Source organism: Chionomys nivalis, chromosome 3, assembly GCF_950005125.1.
Source record: "Chionomys nivalis chromosome 3, mChiNiv1.1, whole genome shotgun sequence".
Taxonomy (NCBI): Eukaryota; Metazoa; Chordata; class Mammalia; order Rodentia; family Cricetidae; genus Chionomys; species Chionomys nivalis.
The window spans coordinates 126,382,557-126,401,316 of record NC_080088.1 but is presented as its reverse complement, the minus strand read 5'-3'; the positions used below and the strand labels follow the sequence as shown (position 1 = coordinate 126,401,316).

The following is an 18,760-nucleotide window of genomic DNA, read 5'->3' as shown; positions in this document are numbered from 1 at the left end:
CCCAGAGGGTGCCCCCACCACCAGACATAGATCACAAAACCTGCTCCCAGTTATGGCAGAGCCTAGAGTACTGGGCCAAACCCAGACACTATCTTATTACTGCTCAATCAAATATGAGTGAACATTGAGATGGGGCTCAAGTCCCACACAGACATGATCAACAAATCATTGCCACTGAGCCTCAGTGAGAGGGGATCTCTTCCTTAGTCATGCAGGACACAGGCTACACAATGCCTAAAGTATATAAGGACCAGAGGCAGGTAGATCAATTTCTGCACACCTATCATTATGCATTCCATGGCCCAATAGAAATCCAAGAAATCAACTCACCGGTGGGGAGGCCAGATGTGATGCAGAGCTGCTGCTAGAGCTGCTGCCGGACCCTGAGCTCGGGTACGAGGGCACAGGCACAGGTGGGGCTGCAAGAGAAATGTGGGTCAATATGCACACTTCAGGATCCCACTACAGCTCTGGGGACATGGCTGCCTTTGACTGGCCCAGTACCTCAGCTCTCACCACAGAGACAAGCAGCCAGCATCAGGCTACACCACTCTGCACTGGTACCTCCAGTACCCCAAAGCCTATGACACCGGTCATAGGTAGATAGATATACATGGCCTTGAAGCAGAGGCAGAACTGGATGCCCCACCCCCATCAACCCAAAGTTTTCCTCAAAATAGCATGTGACACCTATAGACATTGGTGGCAAGCCCAGTCTGTGCCCAAAACTCCCAGAGACTCACACTTCTTGATGGTGGTGCTAGCATCTAAGAAAGGATGGTGGAAAAATTCATCTGTGGATTAAAAGAAAGTTAATTATCTTGATGTCCCTGACCCAGACAGCCTGACCAGAGAGCCCTGGGTGTCAAAGTCAGGCCCCAGCAACCTAGGCAGAGTCAGGGCCCCAGATGGTGGCTCTTGAGAACATCTGACCTCTATTTCAGCAGGCTTCAGTCTGCTGGCCATGCTGAGGTTAGAAGGAGTCCACTGCACTGTGGCCCGGAGGCTAACAGCAAATGGTAGGCTAGGAGTGCCTGGGCACTCACTAAGACCAGCTAACATAAGTTAAAGGGTCAGGGTGCCAGGTGGCCCGTGCTCACCAAAGTCCATGCGGTCCTTGTGGTTGCGCTGCAACAGAGCCAGGAGCAGCTGCCGCAGGGGAGCTGACGTCTCCCGTGGGATGCTGGGAGAAAGAGAGGATGGATTTGAGCAAGAGTTGTGGGATGCCAGGGTAGACATGTCCTGGGGATTATGGAGGGTTTCTTACGCAGGAACCAGTGTCTTGTTTTTCTCATAAAACAGGCGCAGGTCCTGAGGGCTGCTGGCCTGTTGGGATAACAATGAAAAGGTTCAGTCCTGTGGAGTACCTGCCACCTCAGAGCCCTGACACCTACCTCCCATTGCCTAGCCTCTCAAGCGCCTGTCTCCAGATATCCATGGCAAGGACCACTGAGCAGCTCATGTGCCATGTGCACACAAGGACAAGTGGAAGGCAGATGGGACAGACAGACGCACCAGACCCTCCAACTGAGAAAAGGACTGGGCATATATTCCATGTTGGGGACACATCTGGGAGGCTCATGGGTTGACACCCCAGTACAGGAAGTGCATTTAGCTCTTAACCTGAATAGTCAATGTTGGCAAATAGGAACTATGCCAGGCCTATTAGGGCTTGGGGGCATGCCAGGTATCAATATCACATCTTGTCAAGGCAGACACAGCACTAGGTTCTCAAATTCCCCTTGATGCAAACTTTGCTTCCAGGTTTGGGCTACTACTTAGGACGAACAGCTGCTTTAGAAACAATGGTAGATGGAAAGTCCATATTGAGACGTGACTCTGACCTCTAATGGGGTCACAGCAAAGGTGACCCTTACTAAGCAGAGAGGTATGGCTTAATCTTAGATAAGAGAACTCTTCTGCTAGGTGGGAAGTACCTGTGTGGCAGAGATCAGGGTGACTGGGCAGGGCCTAATGCTACCTGACTCTTAAAAAAATGGAGTTTCAGCCAGGCAGTGGTGGCGCACACCTTTAATCCCCAGCACTCGGGAGGCAGAGACAGGCGGATCTCTGTGAGTTCGAGGCCAGCCTGGTCTACAAGAGCTAGTTCCAGGACAGGAACCAAAAAGCTACAGAGAAACCCTGTCTCGAAAAAAAAAAAAAAAAAAAAAAAAAAATGCAGTTTCAGTGACCCCTTGGAAGACTATGGAGAGAATTTTCACCTAAAAGATGCAGGAGAGCCACCAAGCTCAGTACCTATAAGCACAAACTGATTCCCCATCTGGCAACTCTGTACTCTTCCATGGTGGGAACACCACCCACACAAACCCTTACCCTCTAGGGTTTTGGGAACTCACTAAGACCTTAGTGTTATGGGCTTACTTACCTGAAAGGGGGCCTTCCCTGTCAGACACTGGTAGACAATGGTGCCAATGCTCCATAGATCAGCCTTCCCATCATAGTGCTGGGACATGATGACCTCAGGGGCCTACAGGGTGATAATACAGATAAGCCCTACTGTACAGTAGTATGTAATAACAGCTATCAGGCACTAGCCAATTGGAGCAGACATCTGCTGGGTACCAAGCAACCAACATACATCACCAGAGCAACAACTAGTTTTGACATGACAAAATGGTACGGCCACAGCTGACCCTTAGGAATCCCGTAAGGGCTCAGGCAGGGCTGACACTAGCCCAGCTCTGCCTTGCCCTTTAGTCCTGAGCCATGTGTAAGCACGCACCATGTACATAGGAGAACCGCAAAGTGTGGCCGCCATCATGTTGCTCTGGAGGTACCGGGCAAATCCAAAGTCAGCTGCAGGAGAAGCACCCAGATTGCATGAGCTGAAATTGCTCTGGGCATGGTCCCCTGCTGCAGTCTCTCAGGGAGCAACCACCCCAACAGGTCTCACCAATCTTGACTCGGATGTTACTAGGGTTGGCACGGCGACCCCCAGGATTGGACAGCAGAATGTTCTGGGGCTTCAAATCACGGTGGATGATGCCCTTGCTGTGTAACAGCTGCATGGCGCCAGCAATCTGCTGTAGGAATAGCCTGACAGTATCTTCACTCAGTGTGCGCATGGCTGTAAGAAAAGGCAAGCTCAAGGAACTTGGGATACCACTGTCTTGAGTGTACGTGGCTGTGTGGAAAGACAAGCTCAAGGCCTTAGCGCCAATACCACTTCCCAGACACTCCAGCACACAGGACCAACCCATTCTGCAAGCCATTGGGCACCAAGGCCAACTTTCCTTTGCAACCTCCAGAAGAAACTGGTCCTTTCTTATTTTAACCCCAAAGAGCACCTGCCCCTCTTCTCACACATCCTTGCATCCTCCTAACCACTAGCTCTTGGTGCTTCTGACAATACTCTGCTCCTCTTGGTCTCTACTCCTCTGCTGACACCTCCTAAAACCTTCTCCATTCTTTTGGCCTGCAATCAATCACTAGGCTTTGTCCTTAGTTCTGGGATAGGTCTTTTGTCTCCTAGTCCACAGTCAAAGTGGGGACAGGCACTGGAGAGATAGCTCAGCAGTTAAGAGTACTCGCTGTTAAGAACCCTAGTTTGGTTCCCAGCACCTACATGGTTCCCAGCATCTATAACTCAAAACCCTCTGTCAATGCCAGGCATGAATGTGGTCTACATACATAAAGACAAAACACTCATACACATAAAAACAAATTAAAAGTTTTTTGTTTGTTTGCTATTGTTTTGTTTTCCAAGATGGGGTTTTGCAGGGCTGGAGAGATGGCTCAGTGGTTAAGAGCACTGGCTGACCTCTTCCAGAGGTCCTGAGTTCAATTCCCAGCAACCACATGGTGGCTCACAACCCATCTGTAATGAGATCTGGTGCCCTCCTCTGGCATGTGAGCATACATGGAGGCAGAAGGTTGTACACATTATAAATAAATAAATCTTAAAAAAAAAAAAAAAAGATAGGGTTTTGCAGATATCTGTGAGTTGGAGACCAATATGGTTCTAGAACAGCCAATGCTACCTACCCTGTCTCATAAACAAACAAAAACGGTGAGTAGCTCTATACTCAGGCTAGACTGGACACAGGCTTCACAAATATTTCAGTGTGGAGATGTCAGACAATCAGTTAACTCCCTCCCAGTAGGAGGCACCTCACTGGTAACCAGGTCTGCAAGGATCACCTACCTAGAGCCCAGCAGGCAGACACCAAAACATGTACACCTTATACATATGCACTTGGCACATACCAAAAGAATAAACAGTCACTGCAGATCCAGTCTGGATCACACAACCATTTTGGTGGGACACCAGCTCACCACAGTTCAATCACTTGACAAGTGGCTAGTCTGGGAGCCTACATGAACTCACACATTCACACATAGGGGTCTGTAAGCACCTGATAATCTCAAAGTTATATATAGGCCAACCCTGTACTGACCTGCTCACTCCTTTCCTTCTCCACAGACAGGTGACATGTGAGGCTGGCCTAAGACCAAACTAACACACTGTGGAGCTGGAAACTTGCCAAGAAACATCCAACTACTGAAAGTCATGGGTGCAACATGCTGCCCCAAGAGACAAGAGCAAATACTGGCCGGGCAAAGTCAAGCACAGATAAGCCACGTGAACCTGAGCATGCAGTGAACTGACTGGCCGCTGCATGTAAAGTCAGGAGCCTCAAGACAGCATCCCCACACCTACTCCACAACTGACTCAGCAGACCTTGCAGGGTCCTCCTAGACCCAGGGTCTACTATGATGGCAACAAGAAGTCAGTGTCCGAGTCTGGGATGGTGTCTAGAGGCTCCAGCAGAAGGATGACCCAAAGAACAGAAGACTGCTCTAAATGCCTGTGTCCCTCTGGAGAATGCTCAGGAGTTTTGCTAGAAGGTGCTCAGGTCCCTGGAGTCCCCATTTTCAAAAGGCTGAGTGGCTGTCACTTCCTTTACAGTCTGAGACAGAAGGCCTATCTAGGAGGGGCTGCTTTGAACAATCAGTGCCTGCTTCTGGTTTTGTGTTTGCCAAGGTGGAGCATTCTGAATTACAATCAGGGATAAACATCCTTCCAGGCATTGGACCCAGGTCCCTGCATTGTTACCACTTGCCTCTCCCCTTAGAGTACTCCATGGAAGAGATCAATGCACTTTCACTCTATGCATCACAGCCCACTCACTTGCTGTCTTCCCATGGGTCCTGAGCTCTCCTGCTGCCTGCAGCTTCCTTGCTCTGCTAGTTAGAGTACCTCTTACTTGTCTGTATCCACAAGACACTCCCATAGATCTCTTGGCTAAACTTCACATATACACTAAAGCTGCCTCCTGTCCTCCCAGGAAAACCGTATACCCTTCTCCCCGTGTTTTGTGCCTGCCAGTGCTTGCTCTGACCCACCTACCCTGCTTGTGTCCTCAACCCTGCCAAAACAGCAGTACCTGACTATTCTGTCAAGTCACCCTCCCAACAGGTGAGAAACACTTAATAAATAGCTGAGAGTGGTGAGGCCTAAGGGTCTAAAAGAGCTGGGCTCCCTTCTATATAGTCCTAAAGCAGGAGAGGATGAGGAAGACCAACGCCACAATCAATCAGGGGCAAATCGAGCTGGCAGCATCTTAGACTGGCAGTAGTGCCCAGCTGGGGTATGTCTACTCACTGTGTAGATAGTCAGCCAGGTCTCCACCATTACAGTACTGCAAAAGACCAGGGACATACCATCAAAACAAGGCCAAAGACCTTCCCATCTTTTTTTTTTTCTTTTTTTTTTTGGTTTTTCGAGACAGGGTTTCTCTGTGGCTTTGGAGCCTGTCCTGGAACTAGCTCTGTAGACCAGGCTGGTCTTGAACTCCCAGAGATCCGCCTGCCTCTGCCTCCCGAGTGCTGGGATTAAAGGCGTGCGCCACCACCGCCCCACCGCCCGGCAAGACCTTCCAGTCTTAACCTGACTCCTTAGCCCCATACCTGGTTCCTTGAACCTGTCCAGTACAGGTGTCCTAAAATCCCAGCTAGGAATGTCAATAGTCCATACTTATAAGCCACCCACCCCTATCCCTCTGCCCATTCCTCTGGGCCCTGTGCTTGCCCTGGTCCCATGGGAACTCACCTCCATGACCAGGTAGACAGAACTGGCCATCTCCTGAAAGACAGAACAAGCCATTTGAGATGGGAAAGTACCTTGCATATTCTTTCACTCATTGGACATTACTTGGAAGAACCCTTGGCACTTGATACCACAGGCACTCTCAATATGTCATCTACCAATAAGGCTTGAGGCAGAGTGAACATGGCCAGGCCTAGGTGTCCTCTGTGGCCAAGACTCAATCTAGGAGACAAGACAGTTGTAGCAAGTGGCTTGGGGGATGGGAACATGTTCTTTCAAGATCATACTAATACGGGCCCAGTGCCTCAGAGGGTCTGATGATCTCCATAGGGTTCAGGGTAGGTTACTCTTGTCCCAAGGGAGCTGACCTTGACTCTTAGTCCAAGAACTTCCCAGCAATGGAATCCACAATGCTAACAGATTACAGACTGGTACTGGCAGGGTGAATCAGCAACCAGGAAGCCTCCAGCTGTTGATCCAGCCTTGTGGGGTTTTAGAGGCTAACAGGTAATCTCAGCAGGAGGTATCCTGATCTCCTCACTCAAGCTCAGACAGACACTCACTTGGGCACCAGTCTGTCCCCTTGTCTAATCAAAGCCTGTGTGAACAGGACCACCCACCTGACAGGGCCAAGTCCCACACTGTGGGACCACTCACAGCAAATGCCACCATTCACACCTGTTTCACTGACAAGAAACGTGGGACCTAGTGGTATTAAGCCAGTCAGGCTGGTTCTAAGCAACTTGCAGATTTTTTCTGCAGGCGGCGTGATCCCTGCAGTTGTAGCAGTCAGCTGGGTGGAGCAGGCTTTAGGAACCACAGGAAAAAGGCCCTCCCCTCCTATAGCCCACAGCAAAAAGCAAAGGCCCTACCCCAATTCCAAGCACTCAAGGAGGATCCACTCCCTGATCATCAGGAACTCAGCTACAGAGATATAGGAGGATCCTCAAATCTCTTTCAGGGCCTGGACAAAGCGGAGACTGCAGAAAGAGTCCTGCTGACAGCTTGCAAGAGCTGGATGGAACAGGAACCACAGGCCCCAGATGACCCCACCACAGCAGTCAATGGCCACCTGCCCCACAAGTCAGTTACCCCAAACATGTATTCATGACTCCAAGGACTCCCTACTCCTACCCAGCCTCCCAGTCCCTATGACTAATGCCTACACATGAACACCCATGAGTGACAGACAAGAAACATCTGAACACCTGCGATGTGAATGTGCAAAGAGCCCCCCCATGTGCCCCAGAACTGCACCAGAGTGATTGGGGAGCTAAAAAGTGTGTTCAGGCAGTCTGGCTATCCCACCTCAGTGTGTTCCAAGACTGGCAAACTGGGTATAGCCCAGGTGGGAGGCTATTCACAAATACAGGCCTAGACTGCTTCACCAAGGCCTGTATGCCAACACCCCAAGTACCTGCCTAGATGAGGAGCCTTGACTTAGCCCCATTTGGCTCCACTCCCACCTCTCTCTGCCTTCCAGGCCAGCTGCAGGAGAGATACTCTGGGACAGGTGATGCCCTGTAGAGCCCCGGTCTGAGCAACAAATAGGTTAGGGGGCCCAGGATGGAGGGACAGGGACCAAGAAAAGAGAGACCAAGTCTAAGTAGGATGGGGACTAAAATGAAGAAATAGTCTGAGGCCCCTTCAGCTCAACTGAAGAGAGAGCTAAAGGAGGGCTCAGGGCACAGCAGAGGTGGCAGAGATAAGGACCCACAAATAGCCATTGCTGCCCACACTGTTCCTTCTGTGCACCAGAGGCCCTGTCTCAGCTGCTTCAGTCTGCAGCTCACGCCAATGGAGGCTGCTGGGGCCACTTGCTATGGGACACACACACTAGAGCCTGGCAGGTAGAGCACTGCCCCCTGGGTATGATCTGTCCCAGAGCCCCAACTCATCCACCTAGTCTGAACAAGCAGGGACAGTGACAAGGACAGACAAAAGATCTGGAAAGATAAATAAATACAGAATACCAACCTCAGAGACACTAACCCAGGATTCCCAAACAAGGGATGACTGCTACCAGCAGCCCTAAGCCTGTCCTCTCTTATATACAGCATCATGATTCCTGCCTCCCTAGAGGCAAAGCTACCAGTGAACCATGGGACTTCAGCATGTGCACAAAGTTCCTGATTAGACCCTAGTAGGGTCCATCTATATGCCTTCCTTCCATAAGCCAATTCCTAACCAGTCCCAATCAAGCTGGACCTCTGCTGCCTACCTCCAGCCCTTCCCAGAAGGTGGTCCTAAAAGAGACCCAGAAGGGCTCAGGTAGAATAGTCTCAACTTTAATTCATAACAGCCAGCTTGTTGCCCCATTCTGACCTGCTACTGCCACAAAAGAGCAAGCTTCCACCTGAGATCGAGCTGTGGCCTAGCCCCCCGCTGGTAGCGCCCACCATTTTGGCAAGCCCTCTCAAATCTGCTCCTTGTACTCTCTCCTGCCTCTGTGCTTAACTTCCCTTAGCCCCAGAAAATAACAAGCACAGCACGTTCCCCAGCCAGTTTTACAAATGAGCCAAGGCCCAAGAAAGCAAGAGACATGCCCAGCTCTGTGGAGCAGCAGGGCTCGCCCAGGCAGGCTGGCTTTCATACCATCTCCCATCTATATGCCTTCCATAAGTTAATTCCTAACCAGTCCCAATCAAGCTGGAACTCTACTGCCTACCTCCAGAGCTGGGCCTTGCTGTCTCTAACCTGGAGGGAGTGAGGTAACCACAAAGCAAGAAGGACCTCTCAGGCAAGAGCTTTTAAAGGGAAACAGCCCACCCAGACCAGCCCCTCTACATTGATGGGGCTACCCTCTTTAGGAACAGGGGTAGCAGAGGCCAAAGTACAACCACAGTAGTTACAGCTACTCTGTCTCAACCCACCTTGAGCTCACCCAGAACCACCTCTCCAGCCTCTGTTCTGCTCAATTGGTTTCTGTAAACTCTAGGGGCCACATAAGACTCATTGGTTTCTGTAAACTCTAGGGGCCACATAAGACTCTCAGGAACCTCCAAGGCCAAGACTACATCCCTAGCACACACTCCAGGGTATTGAGCAGACGAAAGTCCTTCTCAGGAATGGCTTTCCCACCACAGTCTCTCACACAGGGTGGAAGACATTCTTCACCTTGATGTGGAATGCCCTAGATTCCCAACATTGCCACTCTGCCAGCCAGGTCCCAACACCTAGCCCTTGTAAAGAGAGGAAGGTGACAGAGGGCAGCCTGTGACAAACCACAGCTGACAGGGCAAAGAAAGACTTGGAGACAGACACCCTTTGCTGAACTTCCCTCCCTGTGCACAGAACTCACTAGGGCAAAAGTTCAAGAGGGACAGTAGAACCAGCACTCCTGCAGAAGCTGCAAGTGCTACTCTCAGGAGCCCAGCATCCTGGGATGCCGCACGGGCGTCTGGGCACGTAGGAGGCTGCCCCGCCCCAGACACTGAGATATTTGCTTAATAGGATCCCAGCTCTCCACCCTCTGCCTGCTCTACTCTGGTTTGGCAATCTCAAGCTGGGTCTGGCAGGCGGGTGACATGCACTGACCCAATTAACTCCTGAGGAGCCAGGCTTTTTCTGGACTGCAGAAGGTGCCACGGCTATAGCCACAGCAAATGCTGGGCTCTTCTAGACAGTTGACAGAGGAAGGCCAGCTCATAGTACCAGGGGGTAAGGAGAGTCTACTCTACCCCACTGGGCTCCAGCAGCCACCCTTTGTTGCAGGCTACCAACCCAGGCTGGCCTCTCGGAGCCTACTTCCATGCACCAACTCCTGCTGTGAATAGTCAGACCCTTCTCTGAGACGCCACAAATAATTCAGGAGAACAGAGTTGTCTCTTGGGAATACAACTCCATATAGTTCCTCTCCAGAACCATACTTCTGTAATCTATCTACAATTCTGACCACCAGTTAGTACAGTCAGAAAAGTGACTGACTCCACTGCAAAAGACTATTTGTAGAAGACCAGCCAGACACAGGGCAAGGAGGGGAGGGCAAGCAGCCTCTAGAACATGGCATCTATCCTGCACAGCCATGGGCTTTATGGTGTATTCCATCAGCCTTACAATTGCCATATTTTTATGTTCTCCATAATTCAAAAGGTAAAAAACCTTGGTCCAGCAGGTAAAAGAATCCACGACCAAAGCCGGGCGGTGATGGCGCACACCTTTAAACCCAGCACTCGGGAGGTAGAGACAGGTGGATCTCTGTTGAGTTTGAGGCCAGCCTGGTCTACAAGAACTAGTTACACAGAGAAACCCCATCTCGAAAAACAAAACAAACAAAAACAAAAAAGAAGCCATCACCAAGCCTGACAATCTGAGTTTAATTGCTGGGACCTATCTGATAGAGATACCAACTTCTGCCAAATTACCATCTGACTCCCACATGAAGAACACATACATATACACAAAAAAAAATAAAATTTCAAAACTCCAGTCTTTTTTTTGGGGGGGTGAGGTGTTTCGAGATTGGGTCTCTCTGTCCTGGAAACTAGCTCTGCTAGAGATCCACCTGCCTTTGCCTCCTGAGTGCTGGGATTAAAGGCGTGTGCCACCACTAACTGGTTTGGTTTAAAACTCCAGTCTTTTAGCGGTTTCTGAATGATGATTAGTTTCTGCATCCCTGTGACATGTGCATCCTTAAATTATTAGTTCAACATCGACCCCCTATTTTGGACTTAAAAAGATAAAGTGGCGATGGTGGCGCACGCCTTTAATCCCAGCACTCGGGAGGCAGAGGCAGGTGGATCTCTGTGAGTTCGAGACCAGCCTGGTCGACAGCGCTAGTTCCAGGACAGGCTCCAAAGCCACAGAGAAACCCTGTCTCAAAAGACGGAAAAAAAAAAAAAAAAAAAAAAAGATAAAGTGGGGAGGGCGTTAGGGACCTGGAGAGACAGCTCATCAGTTAAGATTATTTGGTTGCTCTTGTAGAGGACCTGGGTTTGATCAATACACTCACATGATGGATCAAACCACCTATAACTCCAGCTACAGGGGATTCAATCCTCTTAAGGCTTCGGTGGGCACTGCAGGCATATGATACACTTACATATGTGCAGGGAAAACAGAAACAAAATAAAACAAATCTTTAAAAACAACAAAAATAAATCAATAAAGTGGGAACTCAATAGGATGGCCCTGTGGGGTGAAGTTACCTACCACCAAATCTAATGCCCCAAGTTTAGAGTCCCCAGAACCACAGTGGAAAGAGAGATCACCTACACTCCAGTTGTTCTGACCGCCACAGGCACTGGAACATGTGCATGCCTATTCCATATAATACACAAAGGTTAAGAAAAGTTTTTAAATAAAGAGATGGGGCTGGAGAGATGGCTCAGTGCTTAAGAACACTGGCTGTTCTTCTGGAGGACCAGGGTTTGATTTCCAGCACCCACATCACAATCATCTATAACTTCAGTTCCAGGCATCCAACACCCTCTTCTGGCTTCAAAGATACCAGGCACGTAAGCAGCGCACAGATATATATTCAGGCAAGAAAATAATTTTTTTTTTTTTGGTTTTTCGAGACAGGGTTTCTCTATAGCTTTGGAGTCTGTCTTGGAAAGAGCTCTTGTAGACCAGGCTGGCCTTGAACTCACATAGATCTCCTACCTCTGCCTCCCAAGTGCTGGGATTAAAGGCATGTGCTACCACTGCCCAGCTAAAATAATTTAAAATAAAAAAAAAAAAAGCTAGGCATGGCAGTGCACACTTGTTTTTTTGTTTTTGTTTTTTCGAGACAGGGTTTCTCTGTGGTTTTGAAGCCTGTCCTGGAACTAGCTCTGTAGACCAGGCTGGTCTCGAACTCACAGAGATCCGCCTGCCTCTGCCTCCTGAGTGCTGGGATTAAAGGCGTGCGCCACCACTGCCCAGCGGCAGTGCACACTTGTAACCCCAGTACCTATTAGGATAAGGTAGGAGGATCACAAATTCATTGCCAGGTAAAGCTATAAATCAAAACCCAGTCAAAAAGCTCCACCTGTTGATTGGAATCTGCCTTTAATCTTGAGGGTGGAGGTCAGAATTTCAAGGAGTTTAAGGCTAGCCTTGGGCTAAAGGAGACCCCCCCCATTCAAAAGACAAAAACAAAGAGCTGGGTGTGGTGGCTGTTGGGTGTGGTAGTGCATGCCTTTGATCCTAGGATCAAGAAGGCAGAATTCAGAGAAAGCCTAATTTACAGTGAGCTCCAGTTCAGTCTCAAAAAAGAGAAAATTTCAAGGCACAATCGATTTGTAGACGTGCAAACAGCAGACTCGTCTGAATCCTGGCGTATCTCTGACTGTGTCCACTGTGGGTGGGAAGGTCATAACCAAACCCACATCACCAGCCTGTGATGAATACAGACACTCCCCTAACCCTAACTCAAAGCTGGTCCGTCTGCAAGGTCCAGGTGAGTCACCTCTCGGCAGCCTGGCAAGTATAGAGCTTCAAAGAACCTGCCAGACAGCGTACTAGCCTCCAGGGAGTCCTCAGCAGTAAGGCTGGCAAGCAGGCAAGGACTGAGCCAACATCTATGGGCTGATGTTATGATTCTGGCAGTGCACACTCTCCCAGAGCAAGAACAAGTTCAGACATTGAAACCTGGATGAGAGTCCATTCCCCCCTTGGTGAAGGCCATGTGTTCCATCTGCATCCCCAAATCTCCGGTAAACTCAGGAGCATAGGGAGTTAAGGTTTGACTCCTAAGTGTGAGGCAAGCATGCTCAGGATCCTAGGTTCAACTAATAGCACTACCAAGAATAAAAAGGGGAGGTGGTGTCACGTTTTTTGTTTATTTTGAGACAGGGTCTCACTATGTAGCTGAGTGCCCCGGAACTCACTGTGTAGACCAGGCTGGCCTAGAACTCAATGAGATCTGCTTGCCTTTGCCTAGCAAGTGCTGAGATTAAAGGAGTGTATCCTGCCCCTGTCCAGGTGTTATGGTTTCAATGCCGCTACAGCTTCACATTTGAATACTTGGTTTCTAGCTGGTGGCATTTTAGCCTCATGGCTAAAAACATGGCTAGAAATTATAGCCAGGCTACTTGTTCTCTGAGTTCTCTGCTTTCCTCATCAGCCAACATCTGAGAATAATCATGTTCCCACCACCATGAATTCCACTTGGCCTTCTTGCTATGGTGAAGTAGAACCTGTAGCCAAAATAAACTTCTCCCTTAACCTGCTTCTGCCAGGTGTTTGAGGCCAGACTGGACAATGAGTACGAGGCTAGCCTCAAGTGAGTCCCTGTCTCAAAGGAACAAAATAAAATAAATAAAAAAGGGGCAGGGAAGAAACCTATATGTAGCCTATCACAGAACTCCTTTAATAAAAAGCCCATTTACACACAAAAAAAATTTGCGTAAACAGGGTGGTGGTGCACGCCTTTAATCCCAGCACTCAGAAGGCAGAGGCAGGCGGATCCTTGTGGGTTGGAAGCCAGCCTGGTCTACAAGATAGTTCCAGGATAGGCTTGATAACTACAGTGAAACCCTGTCTCAAAAAAACAAAAACAAAAACAACAACAACAACAAAGCAGAGCAGGCAGGTGAATGAATCTCTGTTAGGACATCCAAGGCTAAAAAAGCAGGAAAAATCGTTTACATAGATAGACAGTACCAAGTGGGTACAGCTCTAATAACTTTAACTCAGCTTGTCACCACAGACCCTGGTCCTTTACTGTTAGAAACACAGGCATGGAAAGGCAACTTGATGATGGTTTCATCTAGAGGTATACAGGAAAGCAAAACCCACAGACAGCTTCAGGGCTTAAGCCTGGACCATCATGATTACTGAACTCTGCTTCCAACATGGGAAACAAAAGTAGATTTGTTTATCACTGTTCAAAATGAGGATTATGAGATCTTAGCAGCTAAGACATTGTATTTTGCTGGGACTGGAGAGATGGCTCAGCAGTCAAAAGCACTGGCTGTCCTTCTAGAAGACCTAGGTTTAATTCCCAGAACCCACATGGCAGCTCACACCTGTCTGTAACTCCAGTTCCAGGGCTTCTGACACTCTCACACAGACACACATGCAGGCCAAACACCAATGAACATAATAAAAATAAATTAAAATTTAAAACGGGAGGGAGGTATATTTTGCTCTTGCAGAAGACACATATTCTAGTAGCCAGCACCCTTCCCAGGCAACTCACAACTGCCTCTAACTCCAGCTACAAGAGATGCAACGTCCTCTTCTGACTTCTAAAATCACCTAACACACACACACACAAACACACACACACACAGTGGGGCTGGGCGGTGGTGGCGGAGCCTAGAGGCTGGGTGTGGTGGTACACGCCTTTAATGCCAGCACTCAGGAGGAACAGGCAGGTGGCTCTCTGTGAGTTCAAGGAGAGTGAGTTCTAAGCTGGGCTCCAAAGCTACACAAAGAAACCCTATCTCAGAAAGACGAAAACAATAACAAACAAACAAAAACACTAACACTAGTAAGATCTGACTCATCGAGCCAATACAACCCTAAGTGATGGACAGCCGCATGATGGCCACTGCATCACCTCTCTGGAGGGCAATCTGACAACAGTCACTCAAACTACAGTATGCACACGTCTTGCCCAGGGCTCCAACTTCTAGGAATCCATCTACATATCCATGCTAGCCAGAGTCCAAGGACAGTTGTGACCACATTTTGACTGGCCAGAATCCCGGAATAGCCTGTGTTCCTCAGGAGGGGTTAGGCTAGTAAAATGAACCACAGTCAAGGCCTGGGCACCACATGGCCTGAAATCTACACCACAGCAACAGACAGCAGCAAATCCCACCTGTGATGGCACAGCCTGTGTGGTCCAATCAGGGCTGCAGTCCAGCTCTGAGCACGAACCCTACTGCAAGCTGTCATTCCAATAAAGAACCAAGTGTGACTCCTCAGGGCAGATGAGACGCCAGTGTGAGAAGGAAACCGAGGCTCCCTGCCTTCTCCAACAGACCATGGAGGACATTGGGGGTAGCATGGGAGGAAGGGTGCACATCTCCAGGGAGAAAAACAAAACCTGCAAGGATGCCTAGGAGGAGAAAGGACAGCTGGCCATCTGCTTAAGGATTATAGAATGACTTTTTTGTTTGTTTGTTTTTTGTTTTTTGAGACAGGGTTTCTCTGTGGTTTTGGAGCCTGTCCTGGAACTAGCTCTTGTAGACCAGGCTGGCCTAGAACTCACAGAGATCCGCCTGCCTGTGCCTCCCGAGTGCTGGGATTAAAGGCGTGTACCACCACCGCCCGGCCCAAAGAGTATATCTTAAACATCACGGAAACAGAACACCACCACCAGGTCAAGGGGTGAAGGGCCCTGGAACAGGCATTTCTCAGCACTTCCTTCGGGCAGAGGAAGCCAGAGCCTTGCCAATACTGGAGGAAACGGCAGAGTTCCTCAATCAGGTGGCTCAAGTGGATGAGGCAGAACGAGTGGAAACCAGAGCGGAGCGGAACAGGCTTCAAGTCTACAGTGGACCTAACCAATTATCTGTTCAGTTCTAGGAAGACAACCATGAAAAATGCCCAGACATGGAACCGTGGGAACCTGGAGGGGATCACAAAGTGGACTGAGGGCCAGAGTCTATCCCTATGAAGGTCATGTCATCTACTCAGCCCTGGGTCCGCAAGAAGCACATCAAGTGTACTGATGAGGCCTTGCCTAGGGAGGAAGGACAGGTGGCAAAGGACAATCTCCTGGACCTGGAACACAATGTCTCCAGCTGTTGCCAGGTACTCCCTGTCACACTGGACCTAGGCCCTGCCCACAGGTCACCTCATGACATGTCACAGCCCCAAAGGTAAAGCTGGAAGACAAGCAGGGCAGGGAGGGAGGGAGGGAGGCCACCAAAACACAGCTGCCCGCTGGGAACTTCCCTCAGCCAGGCTGGTCCTGTGCCCCAGTAAACAGCTTTCAAGATCATTAGTCAGCACTTTGCTCAGGGGACCAGCGCCTAGGGTTCCTGGTCCCCACACGGGGCATCCAGGGCCTCCAACCCCTACCACTACTGGACTGGGGGACCAGAAGGCACCACTGAGGTTGACTGGTCTGTCAGCTTTCTTGCTGAGGCTGCCAGTCCTGAGGTGGAGACATCCTGCTGCTGGGTTCAGTGGGCCCAGCCCCAACCGCGCTCAAGAAGGAATCTCCAACAGCCCCTCCCCCTCCCAGCCTCTGACGCAGGAGTGCGCTGGCCAATGCCAGGCCGCTGAAGCAATGTCAACAAACAAACCCGCCAGCCCAGACAGGTGGGCCTGCCAGGGACACCAGATGCAGTAAGGGCCACTGGGTCAGACACTGTAGAGGAAGGGGTCCTTCGCACTAGGGCACACTAAACCCAAACCACACACGATCTGAGCAATACGATCGCCAGAGTTACAACGTGTTTTCGGCTGCCTTCCTTCCCCATTCAAGCACAGACAATCTAGGTGGGAGGTCCCCAAGACCTAGCAAAAGCCAAAACAAACTTGGACCAGAGACCTTGTGGGGCTTCAGAGTTGAGCAAGTCACAGACACCATATTCAGAACCCCAGCTCCTTTCGTATACACCATACCAGTCTAGAGCCATCAACTCTCCAATGGGGGCTTCAGTTCCGGCAACCTAGAGCTTGAGGCTGTGACTGGGTCACCGGCAAGAATAACATTACCCCTCCCCCAAGTCCCACAGCAGCAGCCTCCCGGCCTTACCTGGAAGTCGTACAACGCCACAATGTTTTCGTGCTTTAGTTCCTAGGACACAAATCCAAGTTTCTCGTTAGCAAGACAAGAGCTGGCCCACCTCTCCCCCTTCCTTGAGGCATTGGCTCACCTTCAGGATTTTAATTTCCTTTCCCAGCAGTGTCTGGGACTTGGCAAGGTTTTTCTTGTTAATGCATTTGACGGCCACCTCCAAGTCGTGCTTCTGAAAAGCCAAACGCAGAACTTCAGGACTGAGAATATCCCTCCCTCTGCCCCCCAAGCTGGGAACACACTGTTGCCTAGGTTGGCTGTTCCAAGGGTCGTGGGATTGGAGGATGCCCGAGGCCGGCAGGTAGGCTCTGTCAGCGAGGCCTGAAATCTAAGCGGATGGAGCCCTAGGCTAGGTTTCCAAGACTGGTCTGACTCTTCAGCGTTAGAGAATCCTGGGCGGGCGTCTCCTGGATTCTGGAGCTAGAGTAGCAAGTGGGTTTCCGGGGCTGGGGTCCTGAATTGGGTACCTCTCCCAATTTCCGGAGGTAAGATGTTGGGGCCCCCGGGAGCCTCACCCACCTCGCGGTGGCGACCCTTGAAGACCACCGCGAAGGCGCCGTGTCCAATCAGGTCCTTGCGAGAGAACTCGAACTTGCCCACGGTCTCGACGCCGCTGCGGCCCGGCTCCATGGCGCGCGCGGGCCGGGATCGCGGGCCCGGGGGCGGTGCTCCGGGTTGCGCTGGCCTCAGGCGGAGGCGCGGGAGGCAGGAGGGCCGCGTACGCGGGGCCGGAGGCGCGGGCTCATTGCCGGGGCCGCGCGCCCCATCGGGCAGGCCTGGGCCGGGTCCCAGTCCCACAGGCCGGCGGACGGTGGGGCAGGATCCTTCGGCGTCCCCCACGGCACCTTCCCGGCGCTGACAATCGGGACCCACTCCGACTCGGCCCTCGGCTCAGATACACTCCAGCTCCGACTCGGCACTGACAGACGATGCGGCTCAGAACCCCGCGGGGAAACAAAAGATCCGCGGCACCCGGGCCTCGGAGCCCGAGACGCCGGCGCAGCCGCAGTGCGCGGAGGCGGGGAAAGGGGCGGGGGCGCGGAGGCGGGACCTCCTAAGTGGTGGAGCTGGCAAGGGGCGGGTCCGAAATGGGAGCCACCTCGTGGGTGGTAGAGCGGGGCGGGGACTAGCGAAGGCGAGGACTGGCCCGGAGCAGGCCCTAGAGTGGGCGGGGCTTGGGATTGGACGGTATGGGCGGGGCCGGAGCGGACAGAGAGCGTAGACCTGCTTATCTGTTTTTGCAGCCGGCTGCGAGGCTTCTGGCTTCTCCATGTACCCTAGGTGGGGTTTCTTGTTTTAGTTTTTGGTTTTTTTTGCTTAACTTATTTTTTATTCACGTGTATATGTGTGTGCCTACATAAATGTATGTGCACCGTGTGTGCAGGAGAGCAGAGGCAATTGGGTTGGATCCTGGAACTGAAGTTACAAACAGTTATGAACTGCCAGGTGGAAACTGGGAACCAAACCAGGAACTCTGAGAAAGAGTAGCAAAAGAACTTAATCGCTAAGCCATCTCTCCAGCTCCCACCCCATTCCCTCCCTACTCTCCTTTTCTGCTTTCTTTTTTTTATTATTTCTTTTTTGTTTTGTTTTGTTCTTCTGAGACAGAGCTTTGGAGCCTGTCCTGGAACTCGTTCTATAGACCAGACTGGCCTCGAACTCACAGAGATTCACCTGTCTCTGCCTCCTGAGTGCTGGGATTAAAGATGTATACCACTATTGCCCTGTCTACTCTCCGTTTTTTAAACAGTGTCCTTTCACAGGGTAACCCTGGCTGACCTCGAACTTGCTGTGTAGGCAGGGCTGGCTTCGAACTCACAGATATTCCCCAACCTCTTCCTCCTGAGTACTGGAATTAAAGAGAAGCGCCACCGCACCCAATTTTTTTATTACATTCTTTTTTTTTTTTTTTTTTTGGTTTTTCGAGACAGGGTTTCTCTGTGGTTTTGGAGCCTGTCCTGGAACTAGCTCTTGTAGACCAGGCTGGTCTCAAACTCACAGAGATC

At 50.6% G+C, this 18,760-nt stretch overlaps 1 protein-coding gene across 1 annotated transcript in view; it reads right to left on the bottom strand.

Moving 5' to 3' along the window:
* Ulk1 (unc-51 like autophagy activating kinase 1) overlaps positions 1 to 17,764 on the bottom strand; it is a 28,459-nt gene extending 10,695 nt beyond the window's left edge. The window contains exons 1-12 of the mRNA XM_057764256.1: positions 17,274 to 17,764; positions 16,834 to 16,926; positions 16,713 to 16,754; positions 6,074 to 6,106; positions 5,627 to 5,663; positions 2,915 to 3,088; positions 2,744 to 2,817; positions 2,387 to 2,488; positions 1,268 to 1,326; positions 1,101 to 1,183; positions 744 to 794; positions 331 to 419 (exon numbers count right to left, since the gene is read on the bottom strand). Of these exons, the coding sequence (XP_057620239.1) occupies positions 331 to 419; positions 744 to 794; positions 1,101 to 1,183; positions 1,268 to 1,326; positions 2,387 to 2,488; positions 2,744 to 2,817; positions 2,915 to 3,088; positions 5,627 to 5,663; positions 6,074 to 6,106; positions 16,713 to 16,754; positions 16,834 to 16,926; positions 17,274 to 17,384 (948 nt within the window). The 5' untranslated portion in view covers positions 17,385 to 17,764. The remainder of the gene's footprint in view (positions 1 to 330; positions 420 to 743; positions 795 to 1,100; positions 1,184 to 1,267; positions 1,327 to 2,386; positions 2,489 to 2,743; positions 2,818 to 2,914; positions 3,089 to 5,626; positions 5,664 to 6,073; positions 6,107 to 16,712; positions 16,755 to 16,833; positions 16,927 to 17,273) is intronic.
* Between the last annotated feature and the right edge of the window lie 996 nt (positions 17,765 to 18,760).